The 18,240-nt window shown below is 50.8% G+C and overlaps 2 protein-coding genes and 1 non-coding gene across 4 annotated transcripts in view; 1 reads left to right on the top strand and 2 right to left on the bottom strand.

Moving 5' to 3' along the window:
• Nucleotides 1-6,149, bottom strand: part of TRIP4 (thyroid hormone receptor interactor 4) — a 33,417-nt gene extending 27,268 nt beyond the window's left edge. Inside the window, exons 1-5 of the mRNA XM_074155864.1 lie at nt 5,617-6,149; nt 4,777-4,943; nt 4,430-4,566; nt 1,069-1,302; nt 49-127 (exon numbers count right to left, since the gene is read on the bottom strand). Coding sequence (XP_074011965.1) covers nt 49-127; nt 1,069-1,302; nt 4,430-4,566; nt 4,777-4,943; nt 5,617-5,702 — 703 coding nt within the window. The 5' untranslated portion in view covers nt 5,703-6,149. The remainder of the gene's footprint in view (nt 1-48; nt 128-1,068; nt 1,303-4,429; nt 4,567-4,776; nt 4,944-5,616) is intronic.
• A 1,307-nt stretch (nt 6,150-7,456) lies between these two features.
• PCLAF (PCNA clamp associated factor) lies at nt 7,457-10,058 on the top strand. 2 transcript variants are annotated; one of them, XM_074156517.1, is made up of 4 exons: nt 7,457-7,517; nt 7,587-7,664; nt 7,738-7,894; nt 9,638-10,058. In XM_074156517.1, the coding sequence occupies exons 1-4, from the start codon at nt 7,475-7,477 to the stop codon at nt 9,699-9,701; spliced, it is 342 nt and encodes a 113-aa protein (XP_074012618.1). In that variant the 5' UTR covers nt 7,457-7,474; the 3' UTR covers nt 9,702-10,058. The 2 variants fall into 2 exon arrangements, with proteins under 2 accessions (XP_074012618.1, XP_074012617.1); XM_074156516.1 differs by having other exon boundaries at nt 7,465-7,664.
• A 4,061-nt stretch (nt 10,059-14,119) lies between these two features.
• Nucleotides 14,120-14,191, bottom strand: TRNAQ-CUG (transfer RNA glutamine (anticodon CUG)). The gene has a single exon. It is a non-coding gene; the product is annotated as a tRNA-Gln (tRNA).
• Nucleotides 14,192-18,240: the final 4,049 nt, after the last annotated feature.

Here is an 18,240-nt window from a genome sequence, read left to right as displayed (position 1 = left end):
CATAACTGATTGGATTCATTATATTACAGGTACGTAACTGCTACTGACCTGCCATAAGCTTCTTAAGCAACTTCTGGCTCTTGTTTGAGTCCCGTTGAAGAATGTCCTGCTCTTCTTTAGTGCATACCTAAGGAAAAAAAAATGAAGACTTAGGAAGGACATCATGTGCTTGACCAGCTTCAGAGCCTTGGACAACAGCTCAGGGTAAGCTGTTTAAAACAGCCGAGACAGACCTCACCTCCTTCCCTTCCGCGTTATTTACAGAGAGAAACCTGAAAGCTCACTCTGTACTAAAAGCCATCCGGGAGAAATGTACAGTCTGGTCTTTCTCGGCTCTGTGGGTGAGCACACTACCAGGTGATCTTGAAGGAGAAGAAATGCACTCAGAACCTCCCCAAGCAGATGAGCAACGCTAAACACAGAAGTCCTCTCTCTTAGATGGCCACTTGGAGTTAAACACACTTTAAAAATAGCAACCAATCTGATTTAAAACATTTTCTTCATCCAACCAATATTTTCCTCTCTCCTGAAGTTAACTTTACTTAATCTGTAGTCATTAACTCACCCTCTTTTTCCAGAAGGTGCCCTTTCAACCAAATGCAGGGTGTAAGAGGTATCCCAAGTGACACATGCCACACAAGTGCTGAAGAGAAGTCAGCACAGTGGCCCTGCCCACGTTCGCCACCCCTTACAAGGCCACCAGGGCTGTGCCCAGGATGGGGCTGAAGCCTTGCACAAGTTTTGGACGCTAGTGTAATGCACAGGACAGCCACAGGAGACTGTCATAAATCAGGCAAGCTCCAAAGTCATGTAAATTATGAGGGAAACCTCTCTGCTCTCTGAAGCGGCACATCATAAAAGAAACACAAACTGACTTAAAGCCACAGCACTTCTCCTTCCGCCAGAAGGAGACAGTACAGGTTCTTTCCTGCCCAGCTTTAAGAGCTTGGAGACCTTTGCTAGAGGAACTTTGATGCGAGAGGCCTATTCAGCCCCACGCCATTTCAAAGCCCTGAGCAAACTACACCACATTCAAGCACAGCAAATAAAAACCACCTCATCACTAACCAGGGAACCACAGAACAAGCAGGGTCCAGAGCCCTCCTGCTCACAGACAATGCGCCCGCAAACCAAGCAGTTGTTGATGAGCTTGTGCTTCTGGCCCAGGCACTCGCAGGTGTGACGGCCAGGGATCAGGACGGCCAACTTGTCTTGCCCCTCCTTGGTGTACAGGCTGACATATTTGGGCTTCTTCTTAGAGGAATTGCTACTGCCACTGACTCCACTGCTGTTCTCTTGGGCCTGAGAAGCAAAAAAATAAACAAACTGTATTCACACTGCAACACCAGCAGCAAAGGGAAAGCACCCACCCTTGAACAGGCTGGAGAGACTCAGACAAAGGTTACTCTGCCTAACTGGAATGAAACTTGGACCAGACCCCAGATTCAACGGAAAGACAAGCTTAGGCCTGCCAGAAAAGGTCCAAGGAATCTAAACAAAGCAAGGACATAAGGATGCTGCAGATCCACTTGATGTTTGATGCCTCTGCAAGCTAAAACTGCTAGGGTCTAGATGGCAGGTGTGCTGTCAGCCCTCCAGTCCTGGGTTATCAACTCACAGGTATTTAACAGCTTCAAACAGCAACTCAGTTACAGCCAGATTTATTTTCAAGGGCTATTTAGGTTATAGCAAGACCCTGCTCATAATCATGAAGTCCTGTGTGCGCCTATCCCCAGAAGCAGAGCCGCTGGCGGCAGCAGGACCTCGTCATTCCCAGACAGTTCACCACCCAGCATTTTTTGTGTTTTCCACTCAGCACAGCCACCTGAGCAGAAGTTTTCCATGCACTGCATGTTCAAGTATTTAGCTGTAATGTAAGTTCTTCTCCTCATTTCATGACTTAGCATCAGCGATTCTGTGATTCACCTCTCTGAGTTTCAATCAGGAACTGCACAGGGTCAGGCTTTGGGAGGGACTAAGCTTTGGGTCAGGCTGGAGTAGAGAAACCCTGATATGAAACAAAGCAAGATATATTCGATGGCTGGATTAATAATCTCATAGTGGAGTTCTCTGTTTTCTCCCTCAGACCTTCCTTACACCTCGATCAGAGAAACAATAGGTTCCTCCTCCCACCTGACATCTCCAGCAGGTACCAGTTGAGAAGTGAATTGTTGAGAAGTTAATTGCAGGAATTAATTACAGCACAGAAATCATCCCAGAGGAACAGAACAAAGCCAACTGCTACCATTTCTCTGATGATACTGAAAAACAGATGCTTTGAAAAGCAAGCACAGCACACTCCAGGCACAAGTGCTAGATGAGACCGGATTCAGCCATGACTTGTGTGCTAGCCATGACCAAGAGAGACTAGGACTTACTCCCCATAGCTATTTCAGCAAGCAGCACTCCAGTATAAAAACACACTCTCGGGCTTTTACTAGTCATATCTGTGACACACTTGAAAATCCTCTTGCAGCTCAAGCGCAGCTTTTCTTTCCCTCTCCTCTCCACAGCCTCTCTCGACAACAGAAAAGAGGATTTCTCAGAAGCCCTTTCCCAGAAAGCCTGTTTCATTCTCCATAGAACAACAACTCGCTTTCTCTGCCTGCTGCATGCTTGAGGATCGACCCTGCTCCCTGCCCCACACCTCAGCCAGCGTCTATTGCTTCTACAGCCACATCCTCCCACGCTGCTTTTTTCAGTGATGGGGCCGTGCTGTGGCACTAGGGCCTTGCCTTAACTCTTTTTATCTGCTTGCAATAGCAGCAGGCTAGTGGCTCAGTGACAAGTGGATGCAGCACTTCCAGTACCCCCAGTTCCACCCAGCAGGCTTTACTGCCACTGCCAGATCCAAACACTACTGTCAGGAACCAAAAAAATCAAAACCAGATAAAGCGACCTTGGTTAGCAAACCTTGGCAGAGCTTTCTCAGTTTGCTGTTGTTTTTTTTAAATTAAGTTAGAAGATAACTACAAGGAACTGGAACGTTACAGTCCATTTTTAACCCTCCAGTTCAAAAAATATGGGGTTTTTATCTTAAAAACAAATACTTTTACAAGGACTTCAAGAATTTGCAGCCTCCCTACTACGAAAACTTCAATTCAAAAACATAAATTTAAGTTCCACCATTTCTTCAGGTGCGACCCTTACTTTCAGGATTTGGATGTTGCTCGGTGACGGTTGCACCTGGCTAAATCATGGAATTTAACTTCGGGAGGCGCAACCTGCTTGACATTTATAGCCTGAAGGACTCCACTGCAAGTCTAACGAGGCATGTTGAGTGCACTGCACACCCACACAGGTATTCCTGCACAGCACACCCTCACACATCAGGCAGCAATCGAGCGATCCGCTGTATTTGATGCCAGCCGGTGCCGCGGGTGTACAGCTGGATCCAGGCCTAAGGAAGGAGCTTGGGTTCCCAGCTCTGAGTCAAAATCCACTACTGGAAATAAAATCCAGAAATTCAGCCTGGCTAATTACATTGACATTTAACGGCAAAGATCATCACATTTGATGCGTTGACTGTGGGAAATGCTGAATGGAAAGCAAGTCTGCTGCAAAAAGTTAACTATCACAGAGAAAGGCAACTACTGCTCGCTGCACGGCCTTGTGCTGCCTGAAAATAGCGGAATTTCCTGGGTTTCAGTGTTTCTATGCTCTTATTTTGCAGTTTCTTTCATTGCAGCTCAGGCTGTTTATGCATAATGCAAAAAAATCTCTCCACAAAATTGAACAACATCTCAATCTGAACACTACAGGTGCAGGAGTACAGCTGAAGAGGAAAAAGAAACGGCCAAACCAGAGCTGCTGCTCAGTGGAGAAGCATTGCCACAGCTCTCAGATCCCTCCATCTAGTGCCCAAGGACTCCTCCCCAAAGCAGCTGAAATATTTCAGTTGCCAATTAAAGCTTTATTCAGCATGACTGGGAAGGTTTAAATACAGCAAGAATGAATGTTCTACCCACTTGATGGCTTCCTTAATTCCTCAACCTTCACATCTCTGCTTTAAAGTAATACCTTTTACTACTAATGACAGCATCTACTTCCATTGTCTGCTCTCTCACATCCAGGTTTCTTTGGGGGAGGAGTAAAATCCATTTTGAGATAGTCACTACCTGATTCTTATTTTACTCTCCATCATAGACATAAACACACAATCTTCCTCCCCACCCTCACATTATCTGCCCCACAGCAGTGAGTCTCCCGGACACACACATCCAGGGTACAAGCACAGCCTGTCTGAACCTGCTGTTAGCTTTGAACAGTCGGTGCAGGGGAACAGCCACCCCCTCATTGCACCTGGGCAACCGCACAACTCGCTGACAGTGCTCTTGCAGCATGGGACCCCCTTTCCCCGCGACGCAGGCTCAAAGCGTGCCCTCAGCAGCCACTCTCACAGCCTGCTCCGTGTACCAGACACACTCACCTTGGCCAGGTCGAGGGGGGTTTTTACTTCCTCTACATGTGCACTTGGCTCAGCGTACGCAGGCGTCTCCTGCTTATTCCTTCCTTTGCGTTTACCCTTCTTCCCTGGGTCTCCAGCCCGAGGCACTTCCAAAGTCTCTGGAAATGTGCAAAAGCACAAAGGCTGAGTAACTACCAGCAATAGAAAGACATCTCCAACCTCTTGGTGAATGAAAATTAGCTTTATACTGCCACAATGTACAGAAATAGGACTGGTCATGGGCATTGGTTTCAGGTAATTGTTAATAAAAAGTATAACTGAAACAAGCTTATTTGAGACTTCAATTCCTTCTTCCCTGTACCACTCACCATCCTTTTTCCGATACCCTGGCAAAGGCTCAGAGGGCAGCTGGGAGGACTTCCGCCACCTGGAGAGCAGCTCTTCTACAAACCGACTCTTCTCCCCGTCGGTCCCCTGGATGAGGTCAATGACATACTCCCGGATCTCGTCCTCGTTTGTTATTGACAAGATGTACCTGCAAGAGACAGGATGGATCAAAATGGGTCAGGGGGCTTTTATTCTGAGGAAACCAACGACCTAATGGCACATATATGCAACGAGTGCAACACAGCTCCCTTCTTCAGATCAGGTTTCTGCAGAGACTGTGGTAAGGAATGGGTTTATGAGTCAAAATTTGAGACAGACACCTTGGGAAATCCCCTGTGGTTCTTTCACTGGAAAAAAAAAAAAAAAAAAAACGGAAAGTAAATATCTTTCTCCCCCTGTTGCAGTGCAGCGACATCCCTCTGATCCTTCTGCCAAACACTAAAAAACTCACTCTAAGACTCCAGTTCCCACCGAGTAACATAAAAAATCTAACCATAAACCAACAAGCTCCTGCTCAAACACAAGGTGACAACAGCACACCCTTGCTCACCTACCCACAAGGACCGTGCCACCTCCCGCCCCCCGGTCTCCTCACGGGACACCCACCCGTGGGACAACCCAGGGCGCAGATCGCCCGAGAGTGGCTCTGAAAACACCATTTCCCCTCTGTGTTGGCCGGAGGCGACGCGAAAGGCCACCGCGGCCTGTCAGAGCCGACCGGGGAGGAGGGACCCGCTAGGCCCTGGCGAAGGGTTCGTCCCCGAGCGGCACCCGCCCCGGCCCCGGCTCCGGCCCACCCCGGCGGCCCCGGCCCCGCTCACCTCACCACCTCCTCGCCCACGTCCAGCCCGAAGTCTCCGCGGAGGTGCTGGACGCACCAGGCCAGGAGCGGGCTGGGCGCCGCCATCTTCCGCCCGGGGGAAGGCAAACGGCGCCGCACCGCCCCGGCGACCGCCCTTCCCCGGGAACGCGGCCGCGGCGACACCGTTCCGGGGCTCCCCGCGGGGGCTGAAGGGGAGGGAAGGCGGCCCTTGTTTCCCCCCTCGCTGCCGGGGAAGCGGGGCAGCGGTATGAGGTGAGGCCGGGGGAGCGGCAGCAGCCCTCGCTGAGTGAGCACCCTGTCCCCAAATCCCTTCGCTTGTGCCACTGGGGTGGTGACAGGGCTCTGCCGAAGGGTGCCAGCACCACAAAATTTCAAAAAATATGGGATGGAGAATTACACCATCGTTAAAAAAAAAAAAATGAATAAACGCCAGCACTAAAAGCTTGGTTAAGCAAACACACATTAGGATGAACATTAAAAGATAAAGGGAGCATTAAAGATAGATGTATTTGGGACCAACATCGCTGAGACGTTGGACACACTGGAGAAGGACAGCGTGATTTCTTAGAGAAACCAGCCCCGTCTGGGTCTTGGGAGAGGGGTTCATCCGGAGCCTCTGGCCCCAGCAGCTGCCAGGCTAAAGCATAGTGAGACCCTCACATCAGAGGGAGCTCTGGGCACAGCCTGGAGGCGGGAGGTAAGAAGAGGTCCCATCCCTGCCCCACCAGTGCCTGGACGCCATGCCTAGCTGTGCTCCCCAGCTGCCTCCGTGTCCCTCCTGGCACACCGCCTTGCTCCCGGGGACATGGAGCTTGCTCCCGGGGGACATGGATTACCCCCCAGCACTGCCCATCATCCATCGATGTGCCACCACCACGTTTGTGCAGTCCTGCGGTGCCTCCGATCCAGGAACATGCTGAAAAACACCATGCAGAAACATCATTTTTCAGCCAGAGAAGTTCTCCCACCCTGTTCCCTCACACTGGACCCATCTGAATTCACACTGGTGCTGAAAAAAAGTGTCTGGGACCAAAATGTGACGTGTTGCAGGGCTTTCTGTGCTCCCAGCCACCGTGGCTCACTGACTTCTTTTTTTTTTTTTAAAATGCTGCGGGCAGGCAGCAAACTGTTGAGAGCCAAGGTTTCACATCTGCAAGCACCTGGGAAGGGAACAAATATCCCTCTCTTGGCAAGGCTGGGTGGTGTTAGCGGCCCTGCCCGCAGCTAAGCACAGCCATCACGATTTGTCACATCAAGGAGCAGTATCACCCTTCCTCCTCTCCCCTCGGACTGCTGTGGTACCAGGGAGTGCCAGTGCTGCGCGGTGGGGCTGGGGTGCCAGGGGAGCTGGGGGCAGCCGGCTGAGGGGAAAGACCCTGAGGGGGCCATGCTGAGGGCACCGGGCTGAGGGGAGAGACCCGAAGGGGAGCCGTGCTAAGGGGAGCGGCAGTGAAGGGAACGAGCTGAAAGGACGGGTCCGAGGGCAGCGGAGATGAGGGGAGCGGGGCTCCGAGGGGACCCGCATTGAGGGGAGAGACCCTGAGGGTACTCACACTGCCGGGACCCGCACTGAGGGCAGCGGCGCTGAGGTGACCGCTCCGATGGGAGCCGGCTGAACGTGACGGGGCTGAGGGGAAGGACCCTGATGGGAGCGGGCTGAAGGGAAGGACCCGGATGGGAGCGGGCTGAGGGGAAGAAGACCCTGATGGGAGCGGGCTGAGGGAAGGACCCTGATGGGGACGGGGCTGAGGACAGCGGTGGGAGGGGCGCGTCCCGGCGCGCTCCCATTGGCGGGCGCCGGCCAATGGCGTTTCCCCGCGGGCGGAGGCATCTTCCGCGCGGGGCGAGCGGCGGGGATGGTGCGGACGAAGGCGGGCGGCGGCCGGGCCGGCCGGAAAGGTACGGGACGGGACCGGGACCGGAACCGGGATGACCAAGCCGCTGCTCACCGCTCCGCTCTCCCCGCAGTGCTGGTCGCCAGGGCTCCCCGGAAGGTGCTGGGCTCCAGCAGCCTCAATGCGGGACCGTCGCCGGCCGTCAAGAGAGGTGAGAGCGGGGCGCGGCCGGGGCTCCCCGCCCGGCCGGCCTGCGGCGGGGCTGACGGCCACGCTCTCCGCAGGCGAAGGCCGCCGTGTGGGGGGGAACCCGGTGTGCCCCAGGCCCGTCCCCGCCTGGCAGAAGGGCATCGGCGACTTCCTGCGGCTGCCGGAGAAGGAAAACCGGGAGCCCGGTGGAGAGGCGGCGGGGAGCAGCGGACTGGGGCCGGCCCCTACGAAGTAGGTGTCGGGGCTCGGGGGGGTGGGGGGGGCTGACAGCTCTCCACTGCTTCCCTCCCCCCAGCCCGCGTCTGCCTCCCCTCCGATCCCCCTGTGAACGCTGGGGCTTGCTTAGGAGCATGTTTAGCCTCAGGTTTCCTTGGAACCGGCGCTGCAAGTCCCCGCAAACCGAAATTGCACCGAGGAGGGGCTGAAGGAGGTGCAGAAGGGTCGTACCTCGGGCAGGGAAGGGGCACTCGGTGTATCAGAGAGGCAAAATGCAGTAGGTAAATGAACAGGTTTTGCACGCGTGAGGAGTTCTGGTGGTCGGCTGTAGCCTGGCTCTCAGGACATTCTGCTTCAACTTAATGTTCACTTCCTTAAAAAATAATTAAAAAGCTGTCTGAAGCATAACAGAGAGCTAAAACCACCTGCAGGACAGCAGCAGCGCATGCAGCTGGTGCTCTGTGGCGTGGCTTTAGAGTGTGCACCAGTATAGTCAGTGTGGTCTGTGGGGTGACACTAAACAATGAAATCCCAGGCACTTCCAAACAACACCCCGAGCAGCCTGCACGGGCTGTGCCGAGGGCTGTCAGTGTGTCCTTGCATGAAACAAAGCAAGACTAGTTTTCCTCTGTGGCTGCTTTGAAAATAAAATTTATTTTTGAAGGCGCAAGTGACCACTAAAAAGTTGATGGTGCATCTGCTAACCTTCCTATCCTCTCTGGAATAATATTTCTCAGCAAAGTCTGGTAAAACGCAGCACCTGTCTCTGCTGACCTCGTGGGGAGTTTCTGAAAATGGGTGCAGTAATTAGTAGTTCAGGCAAATCCTCTGTGCTCAGACACACTTCGTTGCATACAGACGAGAGCGATGTGACTCTCTGGCTGTCAGCTCTGTTTCAGAACAGCTTGGGAGACTGCTAACGACTTCTGTACATCAGGAATTGAATTGCTCTGTCAAGCTGACACTTCAAAGATTAACTTGTAGGCAGCACTACTGACTAAAAAGGCAGCAGTGTGTGAAGCAGTGTCTTACAGAGGCTCTCTTCTCAATTGGCAAGGGTTTTTTTTTTAACCAAATACAGATCATCCCAAACTGTCTGGAGGGGGCATAAAAATTGGTTCTGAAATGTCTCGAAGGACAAGCAAATAAAGACTTTTAAGCATACCCTACCTCTTGGAGAAACAAAAGATGTGTACTGTAGTGCTGCAAGACTTTAATCTCTCCCATTTGAAATTTGTTTGGCTGAGTAATGACCAGGTGGTAATAACCCCACAGAGAACGCGCAGTGTCGCCATCTAAATGATTTACAGCTTCCCGGTATGTTCTGGAAGAAGCAGGAGCTGCTCTCGCTTCACCGTGCAACTGGTTGTTGTTTTTTTTTTTTTCAGTCGCCCTGGGTAAGTTAGTCAGGTTGAAACTCGGATTGAAATGGGAGTTGAATTTTCAGCCTTCTGGAAATGCTGTGGGACCTGCATGTGTCCCTCTGGGTGGAGAAGGACACGCAGAGGGTGACCGAGGGTGTATCAGTGTGTGGATGTTTTCCACGCTGAAGCAGGCTTTCCCATTGGAAAGGTAGGTGTGAGCTGCTTCATTTGGGTCCTGGCACTTAGGATGATACAAGGTACCTTATCCTAATGTCTCTAGGTGCAGTCTGGGGCTAATTAAAGTCATTTAGGTAACCTAGCCTGGAGGAGAAGGGCTTTGTTAGTTATAGCCTTGGTTGAGTTCTGCTAATTGAATTGATAATGCTTTTTACAGAGGTCCTCCCCTGCTTCCAGATCCCACAGAAGATGGCAAGTCCTCTGAGGAAGAGCAGACGTGATCTGACCCCAACTGGCAATAAACCACGTCTCCCAGACTCCAGTTATTTGTATAGTTTTTTACAGCGTGTTGTGGCTTATGTTCAGCTCATTTAACAACAACATTAGTTGTACAGAACTAAAAGTGTGTTTGAGAGGCTGCAAGAACATTTTTGCAAAATTATGGTGAAATTAATATATACTTTTAAATCTTAGCATTCAGTGTAAATCACTGTTTTAATTTTTATCTTGGTTTCCTTGAGTTCCTCAGTGACGACTCTGTACCGTGCAGCTTTTATCTTCCCATTGCCTTGTCCTTGCCCAAGACTTGCACAATTTTGCTTGTTCCATTTTTAAAAAGCAGTTTTCTAAATACACTGAAACACAAAAAGACATCCCTGTTGTGTCTTTATTGAAGTAAAAGCTGTTAATGGGGAACTCTTTGTCCAAAGGTGGGAAAGCTGGATTTGAAAAGACACTGGTGAGGTGGAAGGGCAGCTGCCACTTGCTACAATTTAGAGGTGAATCTCTTTGAATCTAATGAATCAACCCCCTGAAGGCCTGGGGAGCAATAAACTGCTTAAAAATAAATAAAACGTGTTACCGTGAAGGGCTGTCCCACAACTTTTGGGGGTAACTTATATGAAAGATTGAGCGGGGTCTTGCGGAAGAGCAGCTGTGGGTCTTACTCCTGGGGGTTCTGCTGTAGCTCTTCCTGAGGAGCACCACAAATGACCAGAGCAAGTGGAGCTGATGAAAAGGGGAGTGTTTGCAAGGGAGGATAATTTAGTGGCGGCTCCAGTCGATCAGCCTGGGCTATTTATCCCCAGAAAAGTGGGGAACACTGTCTAGAAGTCTCTTGCTCAAAATTAGCAAAAATTTTTGCTAAAAATTAGAATAAAAAATTAGAATAAAAATTAGAAATTCTAAAAAATTAGAATAAAAAGGAGGGTTGTTACAGAAAAGCATTTAAAGTTGTTTGAATGAGAAGTAGCAAGTGAAGATTTCTCTGTGGTAGAAATTTTTAAAGAGGTTACATAAATTAAGGGCAAAGAGGTTGTGATGATGTGCTGTAAAAACTACAGACTGCTGAGATGTCACAACAAATAACAAAAAAACTTGCTTTCTGATTGTTTTTTAGCAAGCTGAGGATAACGACCAAGCAGGCTGCTCTGTCAGTAGCTGCGCAAGATGTTCTGAACTCATCTTGGCCACTACAGTTAAGAACAACAAAAAGGGTTTTTTCCAGTACGTAAACAGTAAAAGGAAGATAATGTGGGCCCACTGATGAATGAGATGGGCACCCTAGTGGTGGAAGACACGGAGAAAGCAGAGTTGCTGAATGCCTTCTTTTCTTCAGTTTTCACTGCTAAGGCTGCCCCTCATGAACCTCTGGCCTTGGAGGCCAGGGGGAGGGTATGGAGAGAGGAAGTTTTTCCTCCAGTAGAGGAGGACCAGGTTCGGGACCACTTGGCCAAACTGGACATTCATAAGTCCATGGGCCCAGATGGGATGCACCCACGAGTGCTGAGAGAGCTGGCAGAAGTTATCGCTGGGCCACTCTCTATCATATTTGAAAAGTCATGGAGAACAGGAGAGGTGCCAGAAGACTGGAGGAAGGCCAACATCACACCAGTCTTCAAAAAGGGCAAGAAGGAGGACCCTGGGAACTACAGACCAGTTAGTCTCACCTCCGTCCCTGGGAAGGTAATGGAGAGACTCATTCTAGATGTCATCTCCAAACAAGTTGAAGAGCGGGGGGTTATTGGAAGTGGGCAACATGGGTTTACCAAGGGTAAATCATGCTTGACCAATCTGATAGCTTTCTATGATGCCATAACTGGTTGGCTGGATGAGGGGAGGGCAGCAGATATCATCTACCTTGACTTCAGCAAGGCTTTTGACACTGTCTCCCATAACATCCTCATTGGAAAACTAAGGAAGTGTGGGCTGGATGAGGGGACAGTGAGGTGGATTGAGAACTGGCTATGTGACAGGACCCAAAGGGTAATGGTTAATGGAACAGGCTCAAGCTGGAGGCCTGTAACCAGTGGTGTCCCCCAGGGGTCAATACTTGGTCCAGTCCTGTTCAACATATTCATCAGTGACCTGGACGAGGGGACAGAGTGTATCCTCAGCAAGTTCGCTGATGATACCAAGTTGGGTGGGGTGGCTGACACCCCGGAGGGCCGTGCTGCCATCCAGAGAGACCTGGACAGGCTGGAGAGCTGGGCAAAGAAGAACCTCATGGGGTTCAACAAGGAAAAGTGTAAGGTGCTACACCTGGGCAAGAAGAATGTCAGGCACCAATACAGGTTAGGCGTGGACCTGCTGGAGCCAAGCTCCGAAGAGAAAGATCTGGGAGTCCTGGTAGACAGCAAAATGACAATGAGCAAGCAATGTGCTCTTGTGGCCAGGAAGGCCAACGGAATCCTGGGCTGCATAGGGAAGAGTGTGGCTAGTAGGTCGAGGGAAGTCATTCTCCCCCTCTACTCTGCACTGGTGAGGCCACAACTGAAGTATTGCATCCAGTTCTGGGCTCCCCAATTCAAGAGGGATAGGGAACTACTGGAAAGAGTCCAGCGAAGGGCAACAAAGATGATTAAGGGATTGGAGCATCTCCCTTATGAGGAAAGGCTGAGAGAGCTGGGACTCTTTAGCCTGGAGAAGAGAAGGCTGAGGGGAGACCTTATTAACGCCTATAAGTATCTAAAGGGTGGGTTGAAGGAGGAGGGAGCCAGACTCTTTTCAGTGGTTCCCAGTGACAGGACAAGGGGCAACGGGCACAAGTTGGAACATAGGAGGTTCCACTCAAATATGAGGAAGAATTTCTTCATGGTGAGGGTGACAGAGCCCTGGAACAGGCTGCCCAGGGAGGTTGTGGAGTCCCCTTCTTTGGAGATTTTCAAGACCCGCCTGGATGCAGTCCTGAGTAGCATTCTCTAAGCAATCCTGCTTCAGCAGGGGAGTTGGACTAGATGATCTATATGGTCCCTTCCAACTCTAAAAAAATTCAGTGAAATTCAGTGAAATTCTCTGCGTTCCCTGTTGTGAACAGTCGGTACCTGTGTCTGGCAGGAAATGGCTCAGCCCCGTGCTCCCACAGCAGGTATTTTGTTTCTTGGTGTGGAGAAGCAGGAAGGTCTTCATGATTGCAGTGACTTGGTTAGTTATCTTAGCCTTTCTGGCAAAGGACAGGCTCTCAGCCTCCAGAAATGCTCTCCTTGCCCTTCCTTAGCCGGAGTGCAGTGCTCCTGGTGCAGCGAAGGGCTCGTTAAGGTGAGGAAATGGGCTGGCATTGTTGGGATGCTCAGGCTTAATGAGAGCTGGGGTGGGCATTCCCCAGCGGGGAGTCACAACGATGGCAGAGGGACGCAGGTACTGCTTCAGGTCCCGCGGCTGTGGAGGCTCCATGGGTGGCTCTTTCCTTTCCCATTTGACCCGCCAAACAAGCTGTAGTCCTCAATCTCGCTTTCTCCTCTGAAGCTGCCTGGGAGCCTGCAAAAAATGCTGGGCTCTTCTCGGATCTGCATGTCACCAGCATCAACTCCTGCGCTCATCACGTTCAGCAGCCACAGGCTGAGGAAGGGAGAAGGTCCAAGAGCTACTCTTGACAAATCAAGGCTGCTCTCCCAGGCCCGTAGTCGAGGAACAGCGCTGGCGGAGACCTGAACAAACAGGCTCTGTATTGCTCTGATGTTAAAAAGTTAAAATCTGATGGAGCAGGAACATATGCTGCTGCTGAAGGGCAGGATGAGAAGAGCATGCACAAAGGAAGCTCAGCATCATAGAATCATAGAATCGTCCAGGTTGGAAGAGACCCTTGGGATCATCGAGTCCAACCATCTACCCTATATCATATCCCCCAACACCACATCTAAACGACTCTTAAACACATCCAGGGATGGTGACTCGACCACCTCCCTGGGCAGCCTATTCCAATGCCCGACCACTCTTTCTGTGAAAAATTCTTTCCTAATGTTCAGTCTAAACCTACCCTGTTGGAGCTTGAAGTCATTCCCTCTCGTTCTGTCATTAGTTACCTGTGCGAAGAGACCAGCACCAACCTCTCTACAGTGTCCTTTCAAGTAGTTGTAGAGAGTGATGAGGTCTCCCCTCAGCCTCCTCTTCCTCATACTAAACAGTCCCAGTCCCAGCTCCTTCAACCACTCTTCATATAGATTTGTTTTCTAGGTCGTTCACCAGCTTCGTTTCCTGGAGGGAGCACCTCGATATCTCTCTTGTATTGAGGTGCCCAAAACTGGACACAATACTCGAGGTGTGGCCTCACCAGTGCTGAGTACAGGGGCACAATCACCTCCCTACTTTTGCTGGTCACACTATTTCTAATACAAGCCAGGATGCCGTTGGCTTTCTTGGCCACCTGGGCACACTGCTGGCTCATATTCAGTCACTTGTCAATTAGAACCCCAAAGATACCAGGTTCCACCGAGATTTGAACTTGGATCACTGGATTCAGAGTCCAGAGTGCTAACCATTACACCATGGAACCGCTCTAAAATAGTTGCTCATCAAATAGTTGCCTGTGTGATGCATGTCTACCTTGCCATAAAATCTCATAAAAGAGCAAAACTCAGTACTAAGGAGCAGCTAAAGCTGCTTTTGCTTCTAATAAATACATATGCTCACTCCACACAGGTAAAAGAAAACCCTAAGGTTTAGGTCAGAAATTGGAGGCTGAAAGTTAAGGCTGAAATTTTTTTCAAGGAACAGCAGTTTCTGGGCAAGATGCAGGAAAAGGTGTTTGCTCGGGTGCGTTCCTATCCTGGTGGATAGGAATCTTCAGCATGGGAGCGGGGCTGCTGTGCTGTGGCTGGGACAGGGGTATGGCCAATTTGGCTCCCACCGAACCCCTGCTGCCAGCCTTCGGAGGGGAAGCAGGAACAGCACCCAGCTCCTCTGAAAATGAGAGGGGAAAAAATTTAGGAGGGAGAGAGTGCTAAAGCAAAAGAGCTCCAGACAACTAGAAATAAAATTTATAGATAAGACCCCCAAAACTTGAAGAAGGTTTCCATATCCAAAAACCTCATCTATTTGATTTTTTTCACAGAATCACATGGGGTTGGAAGGGACCTCTGGAGATTGTCTAGTCCAACCCCGCTGCCAAAGCAGGTCCACCCAGAGCAGGTTGCACAGGAACGTGTCCAGGTGGGGTTTGAATGTCTCCAGAGAAGGAGACTCCACCACCTCTCTGGGCAGCCTCTTCCAGGGCTCTGCCACCCCACAGGAAAGAAGTTCCCCCTCATGTTTAGATGGAACTTCTAATGTTCAAGTTTGTGCTCATTTCCTCTTGTCCTGTCCCTGGGCACCACTGGAAAAAGACTGGCCCCATCCTCCTGACACCCTCCCTTTAAGTATTTATAGGCGTTGATCAGATCCCCCCTCAGTCTTCTCTTCTCCAGACTAAAAAGACCCAAGTCCCTCAGCCTCTCCTCGTAAGAGAGATGCTCCAGTCCCCTCATCATCTTTGTAGTCTGCTGCTGTACTGTCTCCAGCAGTTCCCTGTCCTCCTTGAACTGGGGAGCCCAGAACTGGACCCAGTGCTCCAGATGGGGCCTCCCCAGGGCAGAGCAGAGGGGGGAGGATGACCTCCCTCGACCTGCTGGTCACACTCTTCCTGATGCCCCCCAGGATGCCATTGGCCTTCTTGGTGCTCTAATCAGAAAGATTCTCCTTAAAACAGCCCTGCGTAGGTGCCACCCCAAATATATTGCTGAACATTTTACATCTATGGCTACAAATGCTTTAATCCAGCAATATAATTAATAGTGAAGTTTAACGTGGTAAAGCAGGGTCTGATACGGTGTTGAAAATGAACTCAAGACAAGGGTAAATGGGCTTTATGGCTGTTCTCGGTGCAATGTTACACCGTGTCACAGAGGTTTGCCCCCGTGCGATGGGATTTCTAGAGTCTTGGGGCGAGGGGTATGGTCTGGAGAAACTCTTCAGGGGAACAATCAGCTGGAAATCCAGCTGGTTGTTATTACTGTCATTACTACAAAGTAGTTTTCACCTTTCAGCTCATTTCTTGTAAGTTTAAAGAATTATTTGATAACAATGCTCTTTTGGTTAAATCCATATGAACACCACAACTCCAATTTTTTAACGGGGGAAAAAAAGAAGGGAATACAAAACCAGCTAAATCCCAGTGCCTGCTGTAATTAGGATTTTCAATGTAATTTTTAAAATAGATAACAGGAGCAAGCTGAGACCTGCCAGCAACGTAAGATCCACCACCGTCACCTAGACAATTTATTAACCTCAACTTAGTAACACACTTAGAAGCATCCCCTTAAAAAAAAAAATAAATACCCAGAGCTGACAATAGATGTCAGCAGCATCTCCAGCTACCGAAGCCCTGACGGTGCCAGTGACCAGCGCAAGGCTCCTTTTGTCTTTTTTCAATGTACTTATTTAAGTAACGGATAAGTGTATGGACGAGAAACTGAAATCGCTCATTGGTTCCCGAGAGCGAGTGTTGCCTCACAAAGTAATGGTCTCCTCAGGAAAATGGCATCAGCAAAATCACCCTCTGTTTCAGGGGTGAAATCCCCATGGTTTGCTCAAACCTGGCGCTGGAAGGGCAGGGACAGACAGCGGGGGGAACCTGCTCCCCCCAGCAGATGTTTTTTTCCCATTTCCAACATGCCGAGGTTTCTGCAGATGGTCCAAATTATTCTTCTGACCCCTGACCTCGAGAATATCGCAGCCAGTGCTCCAGACTGTGCTCCAGCTGTGGCCTCCCCAGGGCAGAGCAGAGGGGGAGGATGACCTCCCTCCACCTGCAGCCACGCTTTTTAATGCACCCCAGGAGACCATTTGCCTTCTTGGCCACAAGGACACATTGCTGGCCCATGGGCAACTTGTGTCCACCAGGAGTCCCAGGCCCCTCTCTGCAGAGCTGCTCTCCAGCAGGTCAGCCCCAACCTGTCCTGGGGCAGGGTGTTATTCTTCCCCAGGTGCAGGGAGGTCATGGTCTTTGGACCCAGGCTGGTGGCACCTGGACCTTTCCTGCAGGTTGCTGGATGTACTGATGTTGTGAGTGGGTCATTGCTGGTCCCAGCTCCTTGATGGCTCTTGGTCCACCAAGCCAATGCAGGCCAACAGAAGCAAGGCTTCTCCCCTGGGAAAAGGGCTGGTTCCCCATGGAATGTCCAAAACACCCTTCCTCCATCTGCGATGGGGCTTGGACTGAGCCTCGTGGGGGTGGGGAGAAAAGGGCAAGGGGTGGTATGGGGGGAGAGCAGGCAAAGAGGACATGGAGATGGGGTGAGAGCACAGAGGGGTTGCTGCTGGAACAACTAGATGTGTCCTTCAGTAGGTGCTCTTGGATGCTCCAAAAGCAACTGCAAAATGAGCACAAACAGGGTGTTTAGGAGAGGAGATAGTGGTGGTTGGAAGGCAAGAAATCCTAAGGGTCTGATATGTTGAATTTTAAATCTTAGGGGGTAAAATTATCTTTGTCTGGGCAAGAGTGTGGTGGGATGGAGCCCATCCTTTTCCATCCCCATGGCCTAAGGCTTTTCCCTCTATAAGTAGCGTGGGATAATCGCAAAGTCCTGCTGCTCCAGAGCATTTTCGAGCTTTTCCCAGCAGAGTCCTTCTGCCCTCGTGTCCGGAACAGGACAGACCAAACACTTCTGTTCGCTGTAGCTCGGCTGGGCTGGAAAGACCTCCTCGGCTCTCCTGCAGCCGGTGCCGTGCCGGGAGCAGCTGGTCGGCGGGGTGAGCAGATGTCCCTGCCGCAGGGACGCGGGCAGAGGGGAGGGGACAAAGGGCCATCAGCTGTCGGGCTGCGCCTTCTCGCCCCGCCGTGGGAATCCAACACAAAACCTCAGAGACCTCATCCCCCAAATGAGGTGGTTTTGGCTCTTTTTCTGATTTTCAAGGCTTTTCCTTAGAAAAAAAGCTGGTACCAAATTACGCTGCACTGAGGCACATACGATGTCCCCTTAATGCCTCCCACTTTTTTCACTTCTCACTCCCTGAAATAAAGCCTCCCTGCTGCAGGCACCATGATTTGAGTTCAGAAGCTGCCTGCCTACACTAAGGGAGTTGCACAGGACGCTCTCTCACACCGGAGCACTTTTCATTTCGGTAAATGCCCAAAAAAACCCCTGTTCACGCATATTCCTGCCCTGAATTGAATGATTACAGGGGGCATTTCCATCGGGGGAGAGAAGGACAAGGCCCTGGTACCTTCTCACTCTACATGGTTGCTCCTCTGCTCTCACATTCCTGCCAAAGAATGCTCTTTGAATCTTTGTTTTTTTCTCTGTGTTTTTTTTTTCTCTTGGCATGCTCACGGCCAGCATTACCCAGAAGGACGCGAGGTCTCTCTGCGCCAGTGTCCTGCGAGGTGCCCCCCTGCCCACGCTGCTCGGTCGCTGGTGTCGGGGTGGTGCCTCCCTGTGCCTGACCCCGAACAGGAGCTTCATTGTCCTTCCCGCTGCCCCGCACAAAGGCGTATTGTCCTGCCCACCCGCTCCCGCCGCAACCGGCCGGTTCATCCCGTCCGGAGACGCTGCAGCAGTTTCAAGA

The sequence above is a fragment of the Numenius arquata genome, chromosome 11 (genome assembly GCF_964106895.1).
Source record: "Numenius arquata chromosome 11, bNumArq3.hap1.1, whole genome shotgun sequence".
NCBI lineage: Eukaryota > Metazoa > Chordata > Aves > Charadriiformes > Scolopacidae > Numenius > Numenius arquata.
The sequence above is the reverse complement of the archived record's forward strand: the minus strand, read 5'-3'. Positions and strand labels throughout refer to the sequence as shown.